Genomic DNA, 22,195 nt, shown 5'->3' with positions numbered 1-22,195 from the left:
AATGTACTATTTTCTGGGTTGTAAGCTTGTAGCTACTAATGGTCTGAATTGAGTTGTACAAAAAGGTATTGAAATATAAGAAGCTGCAAGAATAATATCTTCTTGTTGGATGAAGAAACTTGTGTGTAGCTCCATAATCTATTAGGATTGTAAGTGGTTTAACCTCGACGTAACCCTGAATTCTCATTGTATTGGAAAAAGTAGAACCCATTAAAGAGTGCATTGAAATTTTAAGTTCATGTTCCTGCTGCAAGTCAGAAGTGTCAGGAGGTGCTGGCTGAATCCCCTCATCAAATTGCTAAGTATCAGTGTCAGTACTAGTTGGGGCCATATCTAAGATCAACAATCTTGGTTTTACACATAAATGGCCAGGCTTGTAATAGTCATCACAATTGATATAAGAACCCTTGTCTCTGTTTTCCTTTTGTTCTTCCTTAGACAATCTCTTAGCTCCAGGAGGCAATGTGCTTTTTCTGGGTTGTAAGCTTGTAGCTACTGCTGGTCTGAATTGAGTTGTATGAAAAGGTTTTGAAATAGAAGAAGCTGCAAGAATAATATCTTCTTGTTGTATAGATTTTCTGAAAGCCTCAGAAAAATATTTTGGTTCAAACAAACTCATACCAGTGCCAATATCAACTCGTAACGTAGCAATAAATAGATCAACGAGGTATTGAGTCAGAAGATCATGCACAAAATTTAATAAGTTCTCAAATTGAAAAATAAGGTCTCGAACAGTACCTGTTTGTGATAATTTAGTTAAAGAAATATGAGGGTTAATAAACTTGTGATCAGCAAATCTGGTACGTAACAAGGAACAAAAATTCTCCCAGGTTGGTGTAGTAATTGTCTTCTTTGTCCAACGATACCAATAATTAACATCACCTTTAAGATGAGCAATAACAATTGGAATTTTAAAAGCATCAATGACTCCATGTATGTTGAAATATTGATTAGCTTGAAAAGTTCAACCTTCAGAATCAATCCCTTCAAAAGTTGGAAACTTTAGGTTGATGGTGCCTGCACGAATAGTAGTTTCAGCTCCACCATTACCTTGGGTATTTCCATTAATAGTGTGTTGAGGTTGAAAGGGAATACCACAAGAATTGCTTTGCTTTTCTTTTCCAAAAGTTTCTATCATAATTTCTCGGAAAACTGCTGCCAAAGAAATCATATCTTCTTTACGATCATCCTTACGATTAGCTCGTTCAATTGCTTCTTTAACCTTAACATTGTCCATATCTTATAGACGTTGTTTAGTTAAAGTGTCTAGAAAAACACGAATTTCATCCTTAAGAATCTTAACTTCATCAGTAAGCTCAGCGATCGTCATAATTGTTTTTTCTTTTTGCTAAAAATCTATGACTAGAAAAACCTTGCTCTGAACCAGGTGTTAGGGTTCTAAACCAAAACACTGAAACAGAACTTGAAAATAACAAAACCCTAAGATAAAAATCCTTTTTGATGGGGATTAGTCACCTCTGCCTTGTAACAATAAAGATAACTAGTTTTGTATTGATTGGATGCCGTATTACAGACTCAGAGAAGAGTATTTACAACACAGCAAACTTGACTAACAAGTAATTAACTTAACGTGTTTAACAAATAAAAGAAGTCTAAATAAACTAGAAAACTACTCAATTAGGAAACTAAGCATGGATAAATAAGGAAACTAGTGAACTAAGCAGTTGGCATCGCAACAAAATTCCACCGAATATTAGATTGACTGCGGGTGCAAGTCTAGAAACCCATTGAATACCCGCTTCCACTAGGTTGGGTGTATTTCTAAAATTATGTAAGGTAAGAAGATAAGTCTATTAATTTATACTCAATAGTATATTCATTTCGTATTAATCATCCGTGGAAGCTATAAATTTACATGCTCTTAGTAGAGAAGCGGAGAGGATTTAGTTAACATGTAAGAACACTTATCTAAGGATGATTTAGGATGTGATAAAGATGTAACTAAATTGTGTTTTTATTTAGTTTTGCTTTCATCTTACTTGGAAAGAAATTTGAATATCAATTCGCGGATCCGTCCACGTCCAACCCATCCACCTGCCGATTCACTAATGTCAAATTATCCGCGGGTGATGGACCAGACATGGACGAAAATCTAACACCCACCACTTAGATGTACTGGACATGAGTGACAGCAAATCCACATATTTTACCCCTTGCTCACCCCTATCTTGTTAGAATGAGCGCGTGCCCATAGCCCATGCCACATACATTATTTATGGTTGAAAGTTTCCTCCATGCTTAAACTTAGATCAACTTTTACCCGGTCAGTATGCAAATGGCAGTAAGAACTTTGTAATGTAGAATCTAGTAGAAATTGCTTGCATCTTAATCAGGGATGTAGCCACTGCCTACCTTGCTGGGCTGGCTACCAACCCAAATTATACTTATTTAAATTTATGGGCTCCAAAACATACTCCTTAACCTCAAATTTTGAAGGTTGTTTTTAGGCATACCAAAAACTTTCAAGGCATACAAAATAGTTTTCCCATCCTAGATATCCTTATAAGGGGTGTCTATTGGGTAATTCAATTATCTATATACCCTTGAACCTAAAATCAAAAAATAAACTATCCTAAACATCTCTTCTTCTTCCTCCAGCCAAACCACCCTCTTTTTCTCTCATAATTTTTTTTTTCATCACCGTAATTAATTATCGATTCGTGAACGATCATCGGTTAAATTGAACTATATAATGGATCTTACAAAGAAAAAAGAAAACGTCAGGTGGTCTAAATCCTCTTCCAATCCATGAATTAAAGAAGAAGAAACAATTGAAGATGAAGGTGTAAAAACTATAATTGAACCAGTAATTGAATCGGAAATTCAACCATTTGAAGCTCCAAATACTGAAATGAGGATAAGAAGGTATTCCCTACAAACTAAATCTTTTATTTTTTGTTTTTCATGGATTGAATGGGTTAAATTGCTAAAAACTTAGGGTTTTTTACGGTTACAGTAGCGGGTTCGACTGATAATTGAGTTGAGTTTTGAGACGAACTGTTCTTGAAATTTCACCCTGAAAGTGTCTATGAACAGTTCGACTTAACCGTAAATGTCAATTTTTAGCCAAACCCCAAAATTTGTATTAAATACGTCCCAGAACAGTGTCAGGTTCGGCTAATACCTTGCAAACCTTCCCGGCTGAACCTGAGAAGTGAAATTTACCCCAGGTGGTTGTCAGGTTCGGCTGACTTGATTAGATCACTTTCAAGCCGAACCTCTATCTGTAAACACTTCGAAAATATTGATTTGCAGGCTCTAGGTTCGGCTAGCTCGTGTTGTTGAGTTATCAGCCGAACCTTCTCTTTGTACACTCAAGTTTTTCGATCTTGTTTTGGCCATAACGTTTTCGCCCGATGTCGGAATGACCTCATTCTTTTTGCGTTGTGTTTGTATTTTCATTCTCTTGAAGTTGAAGATAAGATCTCATTGATTTTAATGAGTTTAATATGGACCTTGGTATTCTCCATCATTGGACTTCACTTTCTTAACACTTTTAGTAATTTCCACTTTTTTTTGTTTGGTTCATCCTATGAAAAGGCTGCACAATAGAAAACATATGTAATAAAAAGCCTAACCCCTAAATGTGTATGAATTTAAGTGTTCATCGAAAATAAGTATCATGTTCGGCTGATGTGATTTTTTGAATATGAGCCGAACTTGGAAAAATATATAGTTCGGCTGATACGATATTTAGAGTGAAAACCGAACCTAACTCTCAGGAATAGGTTCGGCTTGTTATTAGACTTTAATATAAGCCGAACTAGGATCTTGCAAATAGGTTGGAAGTTGGAAAATGAAGGTTCGGCGTATAACAATAACAAATTCATCTAGCCGAATTGTTCATCAATTTAGTGGGTTCGGCTTATATTTTCAAGCCGAACATAGTCCTGGTTCGCTGAACCATGATGAAAAATATAATTTTTTGATGATTTCAAGCTACAAAAGTGATATTAAACATAAAATAGAAGTGTACATGTGTGTTAGAAGCATTGGGTTCCTCATCTATTTATTCATCATCTGGATTTGGCTCATAAAAATCATCATCTTGAGTTTGAGTTTGTGTAAAATCATTCTCATAATCTAAGAAATCAGCCATTTCTGGATCATTGTTGTAGTTGATATGTATTTTCCTATGTTTTTTAGATGAAGAATGACCCTCCTCATCCTCCATTGAATCAAGAATTTTTTTTTTCTCACTTTCTCCTTTTCCTTCTCTCCTTCTCAATAAAAACTTGATTTTTTCCCCAAATTTTTTCATCTACCCAAAACTTTATAATTCTAAATTACCTTAATCACTAAATAAAAGATTTAATCACTAATCCAGATTACTAACACTAATACAGAAAGGGCAATTTGCCATTATAAAATTTTTGGTTAAGGGGGTTTCTGATTTTGTTATTTGACATCCTTTTTTGTCTTTATTCGGTATGCCTAGAAAGATCTAGGTATGCCTAAAAACAACCTTCCAAATTTTTGCCAAAATTTTCTTGTCTACCCATAGATGGATTCCTAGCTCCGCCCTAAAAAGACTAATGGATCAAAATTCAGGTGTGAATAAACAAATCTTGAAAGAGTTAGAAGAAATGAGAGGAATGCTAAATAATAGAGGAGAAGTAGGCAGAACACAATTGGATGAAGCTATAGAAGAAGCTGCGAAAACTCCATTTACAAGGGAAGTACAACTAGGAGGAATACCTCCGAAATGCAATTTGCCCGCATTAACCAGGATTTTTGATGGAACAACTTGTGCAATTCAACACATTAAAGCCTATGTGAGGTGTATGCTGAAATGGGAAAATCATGATGCCGTATTATGCAAGTATTTCGCATCCAGTTTAACAGGGGAAGCGTTAAAATGGTTCGAAGATCTACCAAAGAATACAATAACATCCTTCAATCATTTGCAGACTACATTCCTGGGGGCATATATAAGTAATAATTCTTTGCGACCTGGTATTGAAGACGTGTTTGGATTAAAACAAAGGATTGTCGAAAGTTTGAAGCACCTAACTAAAAGATGGAGGACTATGTGTAGCGAAATAGCTGGCCGTATAGATGAGAGATATCTTATCTTATCATTCATCAATGCTATGTTTGCAACTAACCTATTGTATATCCAAATTTTCAGAGTCAAGAATACCATCACAATGACTTAATTGCGAGAACTTCAAGAAGAATATATTGCTCTAGAGGAAAGGAAAAATGAAATGGAATCAACCTATTGTAACAACCCCGCTAATGCTGGTACCCGCCTTTATCAAACGTGGAAAAAGAGGTTTCCTCCTTGCATTGATAAGAAAAGACCACACTCTCTATAAGAAGAGTTCTTGTAAACTGTTACATCTTCACTCCGTATTTGGATATTTTGGTAGTTTAGGATGTCCTGTAAGCTATCCCCGTTCCAACAATGTTTAATAATATACTTGTTACAGAAAAAATGAAATTTTTGTTTCCCACATTACATTACTTCTTAAAACAAGAGTAAAAGCTCAGACTTTAAAGTTTATGTCTAATTTAGCTATATTGCCATTTGGATTCTTTCAGGCAGAAGGATCCGTTGACATAATTATTTTCATACTGTTTCATAATTTTAGATTTTTGTTAGAGGGAGAGCAAAAAGTGATTTGAGGAGAGCAAAAATCGTTGTTGACTCGTTAACTCGATCCATTTCTTCAGTGAGTCCATAACAATTTTTTTTTTGTGACGAAAAATACCCTTCTCCCTAACCAAAAGTGCTAACAATTTTATGTAATTTAACTTGTCAAGTAATGGCCGAATTCCCGATTTCTCAAATGGGATGATCTTTATGAATGAATACTTTGGAGAACATAAAAACTGCAACTGAGATACTTAAGCTTTGTATGAAGGGTTTCAAATGCGTAAAGAAGTAGGAGTTGTTAATTGACTATACCACGTCTGGTTTATGTTCAAGTTGCCAATATTAATTTGTTATATTTGATTATATATCTGGGAGCAGTAGTGAATTTAAACCAGTCGGAACCAAATCTATTGTTGGTCTATTGCATTTGCGATTCAGATTGGTAAACTAGTTTCTACGGATAAAGTTGTTTTTGCTTTGGGAAAACTGTGATGGGAATTTTTGAGATAACGAGGATGAGTTAATGGACGAGATGTGTCAAACCGTACTGTAGTGTTTTTCTATCTTAATAAATATCTTCCTTTCTCGATCAATAAATAAAATAAAGTTATCCAATCAAAGAAGTGAAGAAGGATTTAGCAGCGGTTACGGATGCTAAGTAGGAAGGAGGAGTAAAGAGTCGTGATTTTGGTTCAAAATTTCTGTTCCAAACTAGGTTAATATTTGGGTTTAGGTGTGTGAGCATCAGAACATGTGAAAGGAACGTGCATCGTTAAGGGTATTCTGGCCGAGTCAAATAAATTTATCAAACCTGTCGAGTTAACGAGTCAACAACGATTTTTGCTCTTCTCGAATCACCTTTTGCTCTCCCTCTAACATAAATCTAATTTTATCGCCAAATTTTAAGTAAAATCCAAACATGATGATTTTTTTTTCTTTTTTTTTTGGCGATATCGTCTGCGAAATTAGTGTGGGAATGCCTATGTCAACGGATAAGGTATGTCGGTAACTAATTGTCTTATTCCTCTTAACTGCGCATGCCTTAGCTACAAGCCTACAAAGGAAAAAACATTCATTCCTCCATTTAATTTATTGGTGGCCAAGCTGTACACATATTTCATTCTGTTGATATTTCTCTAAATTCTAGAATGGGTTTTTCTGTAAGAAGATTTGGTAGCAGCAGAAAGAAGGAGCCTTTACTAAACAAGCAGAGGTTCTCTGATTTGCAAAAAGAGAAAAAATCTAATCCTAAACTCCAACAAGAACAACAAAGAAAGGTATTATTATTTTTTATGTTTTCCTTTCTCTGATTTCTCTATCCTCAATTATCATGTAAGTTTTGATGAGGTAAATTTATAATTGAATTTAGGTGGTGGAAGAAGAAGAAGAAGAGACATGGTCATCAATATTAGACATCAACTTAGAAGAAGAAGATCCATACAAAGAGTTAGAAGTTATAATACAAGAGAAGCAACAACCCATATTCAAGTTACCTTCATCACTCAAAATGGTAAATGTGAAAGCTTATGAGCCACAAGTGGTTTCAATAGGTCCGTACCACAATGGCAAACCACACTTGATGCCCATGGAAGTTCACAAAAAAAGAGCCCTGGTTCACTTTGTCAAGAGATCGGGCGTTCCCCTCCAAACATATATTACCGAGTTAATGAAAGTTGTTGATGAACTTAAGTTGTCGTACGCGCAACTAGACCAGGAATGGATCCATGATGACCAAAAATTCGTTGAGCTCATGATAGTTGATGGATGCTTCCTTCTGGAATTCTTGGCTGTTGGAACCAAGGTTTCTATTGACGATTACGCTCGTAGTGATCCCATGTTTAGCTTTCATGGGAAAACAGTCAACTATGATTCTACCATCAAAGACTTGCTCACAGTGGAGAACCAATTGCCATATCTTGTTCTTACCACGTTGTTGTCTGTTGCACGCCCACAAGAGGTAAGGACCGATTGACTCAATAGAAAATGGGAGGATGAAAGACGTCTAAATTATAATGTTCTTGTACATATGAATGCAGGATGCCCATGAGACAATATCTCATATGATGTTGTGCCACAATGAAGGTCCACGACGTCACATTCTAGATCGTTACGCGGAGAGGGTACTTGAGGCACCAGATTTGGAGATATGACTAAAATTGCCTACTGGATACTCAGCATCCGAGCTTTACTACCAATTCGGTATCCGATTCAAAAAGGTCAGCGGCTACAAGAATATCAGGTTCGACTACAAACAAGCAGTCCTCCTTCTTCCTCCCGTCATGATTCACGATGACCACCAAAACCCATTTCTCAACATGAGAGCATTCGAGGTTTGGGTGAGCAAAGATTTGAAATTTCATTCTTTCATTTACCTTATCAAAACTCTTGTCAAATCGGTGAAGGATGTTATGTTGCTTAGATACCAAGGGATCATAGTTGGTCCACTAGACCAACAAGCTGTTCTTAAGTCGATTCAAGTCTTCACCAAAGACATTGGGATGTTCAATGTCGATTCTGAACCTATTGTAGCTCTTAATGATATGAACGAGTACTGCAAACAAGGAACTGTTGTCGTTTGGAGAATGTGTAGGATTTGGATTTCAAACCTGTACGAGAATTACTTTAGTAATCCATGGACTATTATCTCGCTAGTGGCAGCAGCTTTTCTCATGGCACTAACCATGGCTCAAACCTGCTATACAATCATCTCCTACAAGTCAGGGTAATTAAGAACGATTAAGTTTATGCATTCTTGTTTTATTTTCTGGTTAACAAAGTGCACTGTACATTTGGATATTTTGCACAAATCAATATTGAAAAGTCCTAGTACTGACATTTTCATGGTATTCTCAGAATCTCATTAAAGTATTTATCAGGTTACTACTAATAGTTTCTCTTGTTAACTTGTGCTTATCCACTGTTGAATCCATTGTAAAAAACCGATTATTCAAAACTTTGTTCTAAACAAAGAAAAAATAAATAATGCAAAATATGATGAACAGCCTAAAACTAGGAATTTTAAGAACAGAGAAATATACTACATGTCTATGTTACTTGCCTCAGAAATATATTATCAGGTACTGCTGTTGAACCATATGCGTCAGACTGAAATAAGGCTTTCCTTGTACACATCAGTTTTTGTCAACTTTATGCCTTCACCGAAACTCCAATCCTCGATTTCACCAGTAACAAAATTGTACAGTTTCGTATCGTTAAATACAGAAATAAAACTAAACTGTTTATTCCTGGAAATCGCCATTGGCACCCAACGGTCATATTCATTGGCAGTGCTAAATTTATGAAGCATAGTCCAGGAACAGTTCTTGTCGTTGGCAATGAAATCATTCAACACCCATACTTTAAATGTCTTTACACAAGTTGGTCCCCTACAACGATTTGATTCCTTAATGCAAACAAGTTTATCTCTTATTGAATCTAGTTGGATCACATCAGTCGACCAAGTATCACAATCATCACTGGGAACTGGTATTGGTCTGAACACCTCTTTGTTAAAATCAAATGAAACAATTGTTTGGTATTCTTGCTTACCTATGCAGTAGTAATTACCATTCAAGTATCTGCCTTGTTTGCTCCCATCAAGTGAACAAGATTGTGCACTAATGAAATTTGAATTTATCCGCTTCCAAGAATTAGTACTTCGTTTGTATACTTGAATTTCCGGAGAAATATAATAAGGCGCATCGACAAAAAACTTAACACATAGCACCTTGTAATCACTGGTTATGGCATCAAAACCAAAGGCAACAAAACATGTCCCAGATCTTCGCCCTAAAGGTTTCCCGAGAAGTTTACTGTGCCTTGTAGTAGGGTTGCAAAGAACAATGCCCTTCCTAACATCTTGATGATAAAAACAAAGTACTCCATGACAAGAACCTGCGAAGGTTAAATCTGCCATGGATACAGAAGAATTTGCTAAACAAGGTATGATTCCTAGTCCTAGATTGTCATGCCCGTTAAGGCTGTTTTCACCAGAAACAATAAGGAATTGACGAAGTCCGGTGGCCGCCATATCAATGTCAGAACAATAATATGCAAGTCTATGATCTAAGTACTCAAAGACAAAGGTGCCTAGATTGGTGTTATTAGAATTCTCCATATTCACACGATGGCGACGGATGAAATCAGAAGTTTTGATTATTGCATACCATGATTTACGAACAGACTTGAATCGCAACAAAGATTTCACAGGTAGCCTTACCAAAATCTCAAAGATTATATCTTCTGGCATGCAAACAGTTTGGTAGCCAGTTTTGCTCGCCATCAATGGAGTGATAATGGTGAATAGAGAAAACCTAAACCTAAACCTAAAACTAAAAATAATAAAGAAGTCTGGTATTAAGTAGTCTATTGAGCCGGATAATTTTGCAGCACCCATTACATTGACTTTGGACTCCCATTGACCGTTGTTGACTACATACAACGACCCTATGAGTTGACCTGCTTACCTAGGCCTGCACACGGTTCGGTGCGGTTATAGCTAAAACCGTTCACCTAACTGTGTTCGGTGCGGTTAATACAATTAAAACTGCAGCCGAACTTTTTAGTATTCGGTTCGGTTTTTAACCGCACCGATACTATTCGGTTACAGTTCGGTTCGGTTCGGTTTTCACCTATACCCTGCACCTGTACACAAATACTCTGAATTTCTAATAAACTGATCCTACATGTCTACATTCCATACTTAAGTCTTGACAAGATAATCATAGTCTAGAGAATAAAAACAGAGTTGAAGTTCACAAACAAATTGACCAAAGTCTTAAGTCTAAAGATTAACCAAAAATTCTGATGAAACCAAAGTTAAAAAGAAAGTAGCATAAAGAGTTTCCAGTAAAAGAAAAAGAGTCATCCATTTGATCTTCATTTCTCAAGTAGCAGACCAGTAAAAGATTGCAGTCCATCCATCTCTCAAGCCAATCATCCCCTTAATCTTCATCCTTTCCCAAAATGTCTGCAACAAGAATGCAAAAAAGAAATATTCAAATATATTCAATGAATTCCAATGATAAAAGGTATAAAAACTAACAGATAAAAGAAGATAACACTCATTCAAATTTCAAGTCAAAAGAGAAGAGATTCTATTACCATCTTCAATGTTGGAATTGTCATCTGGTACATAGTCACACAGAAAATCAAGAGAGATAGGTTTCTGCAACCAGCTTTGCGTACAGAGAAGTGCTTCAACTGTCCTGGTAGATAGCGAGCTTCTCCATGGGGTAAGAATGCGCTTTCCGGTACTGAATGCAGATTCTGATGCAACAGAAGACACTGGTATTGCCAAAATATCCTTCGCCATAAGTGATACCACCTTGTACTTGGTACTATTAGCCTGCCACCATGCCAGAATATCAAACTCCCTGGTAGACGCTTCACAGTCATCAAGCAAATACCTTTCAAGTTCTGACTTTGGATGAGTACTATGAACATCCATTCTTCGCCTTTTCTTCCTTGATTCAAGCATATCCTCAATGTTCTCTTCTTGCACAGAAACAACCATGTCATCAACACCAGCAGCAGTTGTTGACCCAATACCTAAGACATCAGAAAAATCAATAGTAAGTAATGATAAAAAGTAGATAAGCAATATTAAGTAATGAACTAATCATGATCAATAGTAAGTAATGATTTCACCTTCCTCTGCATTGGCATTTGAATACATGCTGGTGTACTCATCATAAAGTCTTCCCATATCTTGTTTCACAGCCTTCAAAACAGTTGTAACCCTGAAATCATCTGCTCATACAAACATTCCAGATCAAATTTCAAACCAGATTCTTTCTCCCGAGGATCAAGCAACTTAGCGAAATACATAACAGAGTTCATATCTTCATAATCCCCCCAATATGCGTTATACTTCCGAAACATTATTTCTGCCATCCTAGAAATATGAGGATCTCGGTTTCCTATAGCTCTAAGACGAACCAACTGTTCATGGATCAATGCCAACTGCCATAGAAATTCATGTGAAGTAACCTGAACTGAAGCCGAGAACTTAATAGTAACATCAAAGAAGATTTTTAAACACTTAACAAGACACCTAGCATATGACCAGTCTGCAGCATAGGGAGCATGATGACGGGGCTTGTTCTTTTTCTTAATATTATTCTTTCTAGATACATCTACCTCACATTCATATTCACTAGATGAACTAAGATAATAATCTTCATTATCAATTACAACAGTATCATCATCGGTATTAGGTAAAGCTTCACTTTCAGATTCTTTGAAAATATACTTAGAACGAAAGATCTTGTCCTCCCTTTCTAACCTCTTAAATACCTTTTCATATGGAATGGAAGCTTCAAGCATCAGATACGTAGTATTCCACCTGGTCTTCACATCGAGGAAAACCATCTTCTTAATACAAGCACACATATTTCTTAAAACAAGCAAGTTAGTTCTGATTCTGAACTTGATAATGAAACTGCACTTCATGTGAGTGACATTGCCTGCCATCTAACTCAATTTTAATTAAAAGCAAACAAAACAGTTCTATGCTGGTCATGTGTCACTGCTTAAGATTATAGATAGATGTCAACTAGAAGAATGAACCAAAAACGAACCTTGGATGTAATAGGAGAGAATAAAAGTGATAGTCATTTGCTATCACTTTTATTACACAAGCAAAATCTTAAGCAAAAATTAAACCCTTAGAGCATATGAACTAAATAAAGCAGTTCATATGCTCTAAGGAATTTTCTATGTAAAACTTGAAAACAAAAATAAAGTTGTGCCACAGGGTAGGCTTTAAATAAACCTAAACAGTTATCCAAACTCCTAAGATACACTCCACTTAAAGCTAGAAACTCCCCTAGTAAGGGTTTAATGGAGTTATACCCAAATTCAAAAAGAAACACAAATCAGAAGCCTACCTAATAAACTCATCAGTTTGATTTGAAATGTCAAGTATGAACAGACCTTATAGAGTATGTTTAGAAACTTTAGATACATCTTTATCTTTAAACACAAAAAATTACACAAGCAAAATCTTAAGAAAAAATTAAACCCTTTTTCACACAGTCACAGATCATAAATCAAAATGATTATCAAGTCTACCTAGATTGTATCAATAAATTCTGATTTCATTATCAATCAGCAGACTACAGATAGAAACAGAATTGCTAGATGATGAAAGAATTAACAAAACACATAATCAAGTTCATTATGTTATTCATAAATCTATTAAATTATCATCAACAACTACAAAATCAACACAGTTCATGTTTTTCAATACGTATTAATAAAACAAAATTAACAAAACATCTACCCAAGGATAAAACAAAGATTCAACACAATCCAATTCAAATAAGATCTAAATCTGTAATACGGATTGATATTCACACAAATTTAGTCAAAGCAATAACGGATCCATGTATACATATACAATTGATTCAACAAAATCGAAATGAAACCAAACACATCAGAACAAGAGAGATAGGTTACCTGTAATCAGACTCTTTCCTTAAGAAATCTTTCAGACTCCTTCCTTGAGTTCCTCCCCTTAACTCAACCAAAACCTAAAATAAAAAACCCATGACTGTAATCAGAAAAATAAGATTTGACAAAAGAAATTGATTGATAAACACAAAACAACAAGCAAACGATTTCGATAAAAGAAACTCTAAGTCCTAACTGAAGAATAATTAAAAACAAAACCCTAGAAATTGAAAAACAAACAAATCAATCGAAACCCGTGACCTATTTACTTACTAGATAGAGCCATAGAGGTGGTGGTGCTCTTGATGGAGGTGGTGGTGGTCTGTTGTCTACTGGTGGTGGAGGTGACTGAGGTGATTCAGGTGAACGCTGAAGAGAAAATGAAGAGGTAGAGGAAGAGAAAGAGAAACGAAGAAGAGAAAATGACGAAGAGATTAAGGTTGCCAGAATATATATGGTGGAGGCTTTAATCTAGACGGCTAGTATTAATCAGGATCAAAACTAATCGACGGTCCATACTAATCGGTTGTTCGGTACGGTTAGTGTACGGTTATGGGTGGAACCGTTCACCGAACCGTAAATCTAACGGTTATTAAAATGAAAACCGTGACCGACCGTTGGATCATCGGTTTCGGTACGGTTAGTGCGGTTTCGGTGCGGTTTGCGGTTTCGGTGCGGTTTGTGTGCAGCCCTATGCTTACCCCTAAACATCTCGTTGGTGAAAAGGTACCGCCTAAAAACGGCCACCAAAGATTGCTTTTTCTTTTTTTACTAGGGAAGTTAATTTTACTAGGAAAAATAATTCATTGAAACAATGAATGAATTATATCGTCATCCTCTGATAAAAATAATTGCTAGCTATCAATGGAGTGATTTTTTAAAATAGAGAAAACCTTAACCTAAAACTTAAACCCAAGCCTAAAACTTAAAATAACAAAGAAGTCTTTTTTCTTTTATCAATAATAACAAAGATGTCTGGTGTTAACTAGCGGGGTATTCTAATCTGGCATTCTGGCTGCCCCATACCTTGACTTTGGACCATCGTTGACCAGTGTTGAGAGAATGCTGATCATGTGAATTTCCCTGTTTACCCCTAAACATTTCCGTGGTGTTTTTGGGTTACAAGGGGATCTTGGGTTTTGACCACCAGGTGGAATTATTTTGTCGCGGTAACATTTATTTGGCTCATCAAGAACCCCTTCAAACATGAAAAGGGTACCGCCTAAAAATGGCCTGAATAACAACCACTAAAGAAAAATTAAGGTGGGAAATTCATGCTATATAGTGTTTATGTACATACGCCTTTACCTCTTTATTCTGCAATATTATTCGACATATATCTTACTAGTTGTTGCGCCCGTGCTCTGCACGGCCTAGATATCTTGTACAGAAAGAGCATGAAATGGTGAAGTTGATAATATCTAAAGTAACACATAAAATTTTAAATAATCATAACTAACACCGGTGTAGTATCAGGTCGTCCCTCATGTCCAGTTACCCGTAGTGCATTCAGCGATGTTGATTCAATGGACGCTTCTAATTTCGAAGTGATAATTAACATTGTACATTAAACTTTATATATGGCATACATATTATCCCTCGGTTGTTCACAATTCATAGTTCTGGATCATCACGTTCTCATTCATTTGCATCGGATGTGGGTTCACATACTAAGAAGTACAACCCCTGAATCTCAGCTGGCGACCAGTCTACATCATCCTTCGTTAATATCAGCCCTTCTTGTTCAATCTGTTTAGTTTAGATTCCACCAAGGTTCTGCCTATGAATGCATGGAGGTGGCGATGACTCATGATAACCCTTTTTTTTAAACCTTGTCAGTATCTGCCTAGATGGAAACTGAAATTGCAGATCATCCCTGCGACAAAAAAAAAAGAAAAAGAAAAGAATAGAGCATCACCAATAATACTCCATATTGACACGCCCAAGATTGCTGCAACGGACTATTGATTAATATTTCCATTCAAATTTTTCCCAAGTACCTGAATTTGTACCTTTTTCTCTACAGTCAAAAGCCCGAGCACTGCACCAGGTCTTAGAAAATGAGATATCGGATGAATATTCATTATCTTAGATGCAATCTGCAGCATCTATGAACAACGTCGGTGTCTCACCTTACTCAAGATAACATCATGTATAAGCAGAAGAAATGGTCTCTTACATCTCAGTATCTCATACAAATATAAAGACACCTTTCAGATACTTTTCATGGATTATTTTTTTTCTTATAAGGCAACCTTTTTGTTTCAGTTTAAGTTGCAAGAACTCATTAGTCAAGTCGCAAATATTAATGGAACATGTATCCACGCAAGTCCCAAAAACCCCTTTATTTTATGTGTAAGTAATCAAAAACCCCTTTGTTTCTTTCTTCAAATGTATTTGAATCATATATAGTCATAAAAACTAATTTGTAATACCAAATCTATTCGGACATTTCCATCTTTAAAGTAAAATAGAGGTAGTTTCATATTTTATCTCAGAACTTCCTAGAGATCGTGTAACCATCCCCAGTAGTTCATTAAGTCTTAACATCTGGCACAGACTTTTCACAAAAGAACCGGTAGATTTTATAGTAAAAACACATTCCAAATATTCAATGGAATCACTGATACGCCAGGATTTCTTACCTCAGATACGGTCACGGTTGATGTGGCTCAGTTTTGCACACTTCCTTTAATCCAATGATGTATCTTGCATGTAAAGATCCTCCCCTCCGATTTGCATGTTTTTCATCTGATCTAAGCCAAAAAAAAACTCATTAGTTTTTTCTTATACTGTCTTAGGAAGTGCAATTCATTAATGAGCTGATTGAGAAATCAAAAGAGAAACAAATATAGACATACATAACCCGTCAAAACCTTGGATTTCATTTAACGAAACTTTAATCTACACATGTTATAGAATTCAGATTCAAGACCCTAAAAAATAACCTTAAGAATGCCAAATCAGAACTTTAATCACCCGCAATTAAACTGCAGTATGCAGAGATATAATCGCATGCAAATCAGAACTTAGAACCTTAGCGGCAATAAAAGACGGGAGTAGAAGAAAGGGTTTAGTCTCCCTTACACCGGTATACAAATCCTGCCACTTTTGCGGTAAACCATATGTGATTAGGGTTTCGTATGTAGTGGCAGAATTGCAGTGGCAGAGGGAACTGTGATAGACGATTGAGACGCAAGTTTAGTTTTTATTTTTAGGTATGAAGCAAACACAAAGTTATTGGCCATCTTAAGATATCCCTGGGTAATCCGCATCACAATGCATAAAAGAAAAATCCAAAAATACCTTGTTCAACAGTAATAATGCTGTCTTTCTGAATTTTTCTTCCTCCTGCGTATGTTTATACGTAAATATCTGTTGTATCGTTCTTCATCTCTGGATATATATGGCGGTGGGTTGATATTCGCAACACGACTCCCACGACCACTACTACAAACCATTAGTGATTGAAAATTCTCGTTGTTGATCGATAAACAATCTTTTCTCGCAGTTTTTTTTAGATTTGTTATCGCTGCTGATAATCTCGTTTTTTTTAGGTTTGTTGTTGCTGCTGATAATCTCGTATTTTTTTCTTTCTGGTTTGCTATTGCGGTTGATTGAGTGGAAAGTCTCTTTAATTAATACTATATGTATTCTGGTTAGGAGTGCTACCAGATGAAACTTTGGTGGTGTGAAAAATCAGGATGATTCTATTGGCTGAAATATACCCCTGTGGGGCCAGAAGCTCTAGGAAGAGAGTTTTGTTCAGCTTTTAACCACAACAGAGAAACATCACTTGAAATCATATTATTAATTGGCTACATTCTGCAATATTAATAAATTATGAAGGAGCCGATATCATTATAGTACCATACATTCCATCGATCGGTAACATTGATGAGTTATATGGAAGCTGACTATAGTACAATAATAAAATTATTCTACTGGGTGATGATACTACTAGTGTTCTGATTCGAATAAACTCTTATTTATTTCTAATCTCGATTTAGCTCTCTTTCTTTACTGATATATTTTTATGGAGTAAGTAAACAGAAAATAACACATGACGACAAATAAATAACACATTTTTTTTTTGAAGCATACAATTTAGTATAATAAATTTAGTTTACAACTTGTCGTGGGTATGTGGTACCCACAGAGTCTTGAAATAAAATGTGACTGATAAAGGATGGGATTGTCTGATCCCAAATTTTGGTTGAAAAATTTCCTGCCTGGCTTCCATCCGCTGCATGGTTTGCTAATCCGTCCGCTGCTTGATTTCTTTCCTTGTAGTTGTGTTGTATAGCGACCTGCTGGATTTTCCTAAGTCTCATTTTTATTTCTTCGATCATTCCTGCTATGTGCCAAGGTGGCGACGTAGTTGATGTGATGAACCTCAGGAGGTTTTCCGAGTCTGTTTCAAATAGGATTCTAGTCCATTGTCTCTCCGATGTTGTTCTTGAAGCCAATAATAAGGCCCATGTTTCTGCAGTTAGTGCTGTCGTAATTCCTAGTGGTTGAGCCATAACTATTAATGTTCGTGCATCAGAGTCTCTACAGATGAATCCAGCTCCTGCAAATCCCGGATGTCCTCTGGCTGCTCCATCTGTGTTAATCTTAATCCAGTTGATATTCGGAGTGGACCAACCTACCAATATTGTTGATGTTCTTTTGTTTGTTATCGTGTTGTTGAATGTTAGTGTATCTCCTGGTATGATTGGTAGTGAAGCGTGTAGTGCCCAAAAAAATTTTTGTTGTAGTTTTTATGCCCAGGCTACGATTTCTTCTGAAGTTGTTTGTTTTTGTTGGTAAATTAGATTATTTCTGGATAGCCATAAATAACACATCCGACGAGTGGATACGTATGAAATACAATATAGACTATATAGAAATTTCTTAATTTGCGGATGATCTTTTATTGATTCTGTTGTATAAACTACTATATGTATAATAAACGAATGGGTTATTATATAATTGAGATCCACATGTATGGCTGTAACTGCAGATTTGCAGGATGATTTTGTGATAGTGGGAAGCATCTGATCGAGTGCTCAATAACGCACGTTTGTTTACAGACATAGTTGACAATGCAATTAATTAAACCTATATACAGATAGATCCATTGTGTTTGAAGTAAAATCGATCACACACAAGACAAACCTAGAGTAGTAATTACAGGCTAATGAGCTAGGTAATCTGACCTAGACCTATGCATATCAGATCCAACTTTACTAAATTAACAGTATTCTTGAATTTTATGTTTTACATGCAGAAACAAAACGTCAACCATAGATCAATTGAAACACACCTTTGGCAGCATTTCATAACCTTATATACAACCTTTGCCCGAGTTTTTAAAACTCAGAACTCCCAACATTCCACCCCTCTAGCATAACATCTTGAATAGTAATAATAATAAGATCAGCGTCGATCTTAATATTCTTCCTCCTAGCTAGGCTAATTCAAATCCTCTTCTTGTTTCTTTTAATACCATTCTTCTATATATCTTTGCAATGAACAAGAATATATATACATTCTTTACTATTGCCATCATCATGGATATCACCGTAGCTCTGACAGTCGCATCGGCTGTTTGTCAAGGTTAAGGAGGTGTGAATCAATTCGTAGGAGATGATCATCAAGGTGAAGGAGTAAGTGTTGCATCAAAAAAATATTCTTTATCAAGCGGGCAGGAACAAGAAAATGAATCAACACCATCATGGACAAGTACTCCGAAAGCCAAACGCATAAATCGTTTCCTCAAGGAAGAAGTGAAGCTTCCTCTGTCAGGGATTTCGCTAGGTGGTTCTATAGGAATCCAAGAACCTCGAAACCCAAGAGCCGCATCTCACTGTATCAAGAACAACTATGTTTGTCATGCCAGAGGAAGTCCTGGATCGACCTGTTGTAATAATAAATGTGTAGACTTGGTATCCGACCGTTATAATTGTGGCGCGTGTAAGAGGAAATGCAGATTCTATTCACAAGCATGTTGTGACGGAAAATGTGTGAATCTATCCTGTGACACGAATCATTGTGGGAGATGTAACAACAAGTGCAGGACTGGTGGTTTATGTTCATTTGGGAGCTGTGACTATGCTTAAGCCATTGTAAGAGTTACAGGCCGGTCATGATGATGAGTTTGCTTCAACATATATCATTCATGCTTTTTAAATATTGTATTTCGAAATTGCAAGCATAACAGCACATGTTATTCATGAGGATTAATAAGAGCTAGGAGTCAGGAATCTCGTGGGTTGTAATACTAATATATGTTACTTCGATCAGAAAAATAACAAATTATTAATTAAATTTTATTTTTCATTTTCAAAAATCATCATTTCATTTTATTTAATTGTTTCAGTAGTAAATTTTTCGGAAAATGGGTCATTTGTCCAAATATTTTTAAAACATGGTTCAAATGGACGAGTAAAAATTAGTATGGGTGAAATGGATACTAAAAAAATAGGAAGGATGAAACTAGATCCATCCTGACTTAAACTTAAAAAATAGTAAGGATGAAACTGGATGCATCCTGATGTAAATTAAAAATAAAAAAAAGTATTTGAAAATGGGTAGGATGAAACTGTTTACATCCTGACTATTTTTACATTTTTGTCCATTTAAACAGTATCAAAATCTAAATGTCCCTTTCACACAGAAATTGTTGATTTTGGTCTTTTTAACCAATTTTGTGTAAATTTTTGAGTTAAATGGAAGTTAAATTGCCGTTGACTGATATTATTTAGTATAAGAAGTACGTAATGTATATTTCGATTGAAGCGGTAAATAAATCATGATTAATGGCAACTGCAAGATGAAACTTAGCTTATATAAAGACAACTCTCTTTATTGATGTTCAGAAAATCTCTCAAAACTAAACATAAACTCTAAGCTCCTATTATCAACCACAACTTTGGTGATCATATATATATAGAACTATGAATTCCTTTTCCTAGTCCTATTACCTTATTACATGTCTTTCCTTTTCTTAGAACTAGATGACTTCTAATTCTCTTAGGATTACATCAATTGCCTTTTCTTATCCTAACCAACTTGTTAGAGATTATCTTAGGCTTAATGTTGAAGTTTAACCAACATTCTCCCCATTAAGCTTCAACCTTACTCGTGACATATCTTGTACTCCAATCAGTTGTCTCATTTCTTCAAACTTGATCCGAGCTAATGCCTTTGTCAATATATCTGCTTTCTGCTCAGTTCCTGGTATGTGTTCAACGTTGATGATCTCCTTCTCGATACATTCTCGTATGAAATGATACCTTTTGTGAATGTGTTTCGTCTTCCCATGAAACACTGGATTTTTAGTGAGTGCAATTGCAGACTTATTATCAATCTTGATGAGAACTTTTTTCAGGTTCTCTTCCTTTGATTTCACCCAACAGTTCTTGAAGACATATTGATTGTTTAGCTGCTTCTGTTGCAGCCATAAACTCAGCTTCACAGGATGAGAGGGCTACAATGTCTTGCTTCTGTGAACACCATGTAATAGGTGCTTCACCTAGATAAAATATATGACCAGTTGTACCTTTTCCATCATCTTGGTCAATATTATGACTGCTATCACTATACCCAACAATTCCTTTTCATCCTCCTCGACCATACTTCAATAGACAGCTGATTGTTCCTCTTAGATATCTCAATATCTGCTTTATTACATCACCATGAGACTTGCGTGGACTCTGCATATAACGGCTTGCTACTCCCATAGAGAAAGTCAAATCTGGTCTTGTGTGTAATAAGTATCTTAGGCATCCAACATTTCTTCTATAACTCGTTGAATCAATCTCTGCTTCTTCTTGTTCCTTTGAAACTTTAAGTCCAAACTCCATTGGTATCTTAGTTGGATTACAAGTTTCAAGTCCTGCTTCTTTCAGAATTCTCCTTGCATAAGCTTTTTGTTTAATCTGAATCCCATCTATCCCTTGATGAACTTCTATGCCTAGATAGTATGTGAGTTTCCCAAGATTAGACTTCTAAAACTTAGATGACATATCTTTCTTGAACTCACAGATCACCTTGAGAGAATTGCCAGTCACAAATAGATCATCTAGATAGACTGCAATGACTAGTAGTGTCCCCTTTTCTTATTTTCTGTATACAGAAGTTTCTTTAGAACACTTTATGAATCTCATTCCCTTTAAGATTTGATCTAACCTTGTATTCCAGGCTCGAGGGGCTTGTCTTAGACCATAGAGAGCTTTTGACAACTTGTAAACTCTATGTTCTTGTCCCTTTACTTCGAAATGATGTATTTCCCAAGAGTTTGATGCAGCTTCTGCTATTAAGAGACGAATTGTCTCTAGTCTAGCAACTGGTGAGAAAACTTCATCAAAGTCTATGCTTGATTCTTGAACGTATCCCTTAGCTACAAGTCTTGCCTTATATTTGTTAATAGTTCCATCAACATTTCTTTTAACCTTGAAGATCCACTTGAGGCCAATCACTTTTACCCCACCTGGCTTATCAACTAGAAACCAAGTCTTGTTTCTGTTGATTGAAATAATTTCTTCTCTACATGCTTGTGTCCATTTAGTCGGGACCTTTGCTTCCTGAAAATTCCTTGGTTCATCATTAACAGAAAGTGGCATAATCTCACATTCTTCTGCAGCTTGAAGAACATAATCCTCAAGATACTGTGGCTTTTGTATCTGTCTTGTTGATTTTCGCAGTGGAATGAGTTGAGTTACTTGAGCTCCATCGTTTTCTTCTTCTTCTTCTTCGTTATTCTCTGCGTTTTCGATGTTCTCTTTTTCTTCTTGATTATCATCGTCGTTTTCATCAGTATTGATGATTATGGGTCCTTCGCCTTCATCAATTACTTGACCCCATCTCATGTGAAACATTCCTGGATCCCTACTTGCTCCATCATTAGTTTCTTTCCAGTTCCAATAATATTTCTCATCGATTACAACATCTCGACTCACTACCACTCTCCTCATTGTTGGATTGTATAACCTGTAAGCTTTGGATCCAGGCTCAATTCCTAGATGCACAAAGGCCTGTGATCGATCATCCATCTTATTAAGAGTTGCAGAATCATCGTTTATCTGTGGTAGCCCTCGAACCATCTTGTTCTGAGACATAGTTTTTAAGGTT

General features: G+C 35.9%; 2 protein-coding genes and 1 long non-coding RNA gene across 3 annotated transcripts; 1 reads left to right on the top strand and 2 right to left on the bottom strand.

The window, feature by feature from the left end:
- The first annotated feature begins 6,771 nt into the window (after window positions 1-6,771).
- LOC113339719 (UPF0481 protein At3g47200-like) lies at window positions 6,772-8,303 on the top strand. The gene is made up of 3 exons (XM_026584951.1): window positions 6,772-6,900; window positions 6,993-7,580; window positions 7,660-8,303. The coding sequence occupies exons 1-3, from the start codon at window positions 6,772-6,774 to the stop codon at window positions 7,771-7,773; spliced, it is 831 nt and encodes a 276-aa protein (XP_026440736.1). The 3' UTR covers window positions 7,774-8,303.
- Window positions 8,304-8,723: 420 nt separating this feature from the next.
- LOC113339718 (F-box/kelch-repeat protein At3g23880-like) lies at window positions 8,724-9,905 on the bottom strand. Its single transcript, XM_026584950.1, has one exon. It carries the CDS (start codon window positions 9,903-9,905, stop codon window positions 8,724-8,726), a length of 1,182 nt encoding a protein of 393 aa, XP_026440735.1.
- A 567-nt stretch (window positions 9,906-10,472) lies between these two features.
- On the bottom strand, window positions 10,473-10,851 carry LOC113339753. Its single transcript, XR_003355115.1, has 2 exons — window positions 10,727-10,851; window positions 10,473-10,592 (listed from the first exon to the last, which is right to left on the bottom strand). It is a non-coding gene; the product is annotated as an uncharacterized LOC113339753 (long non-coding RNA).
- Between the last annotated feature and the right edge of the window lie 11,344 nt (window positions 10,852-22,195).

Source organism: Papaver somniferum, unplaced genomic scaffold (genome assembly GCF_003573695.1).
Source record: "Papaver somniferum cultivar HN1 unplaced genomic scaffold, ASM357369v1 unplaced-scaffold_21, whole genome shotgun sequence".
Classification (NCBI taxonomy): Eukaryota; Viridiplantae; Streptophyta; class Magnoliopsida; order Ranunculales; family Papaveraceae; genus Papaver; species Papaver somniferum.
This window is presented reverse-complemented; position numbering and strand designations above follow the sequence as displayed.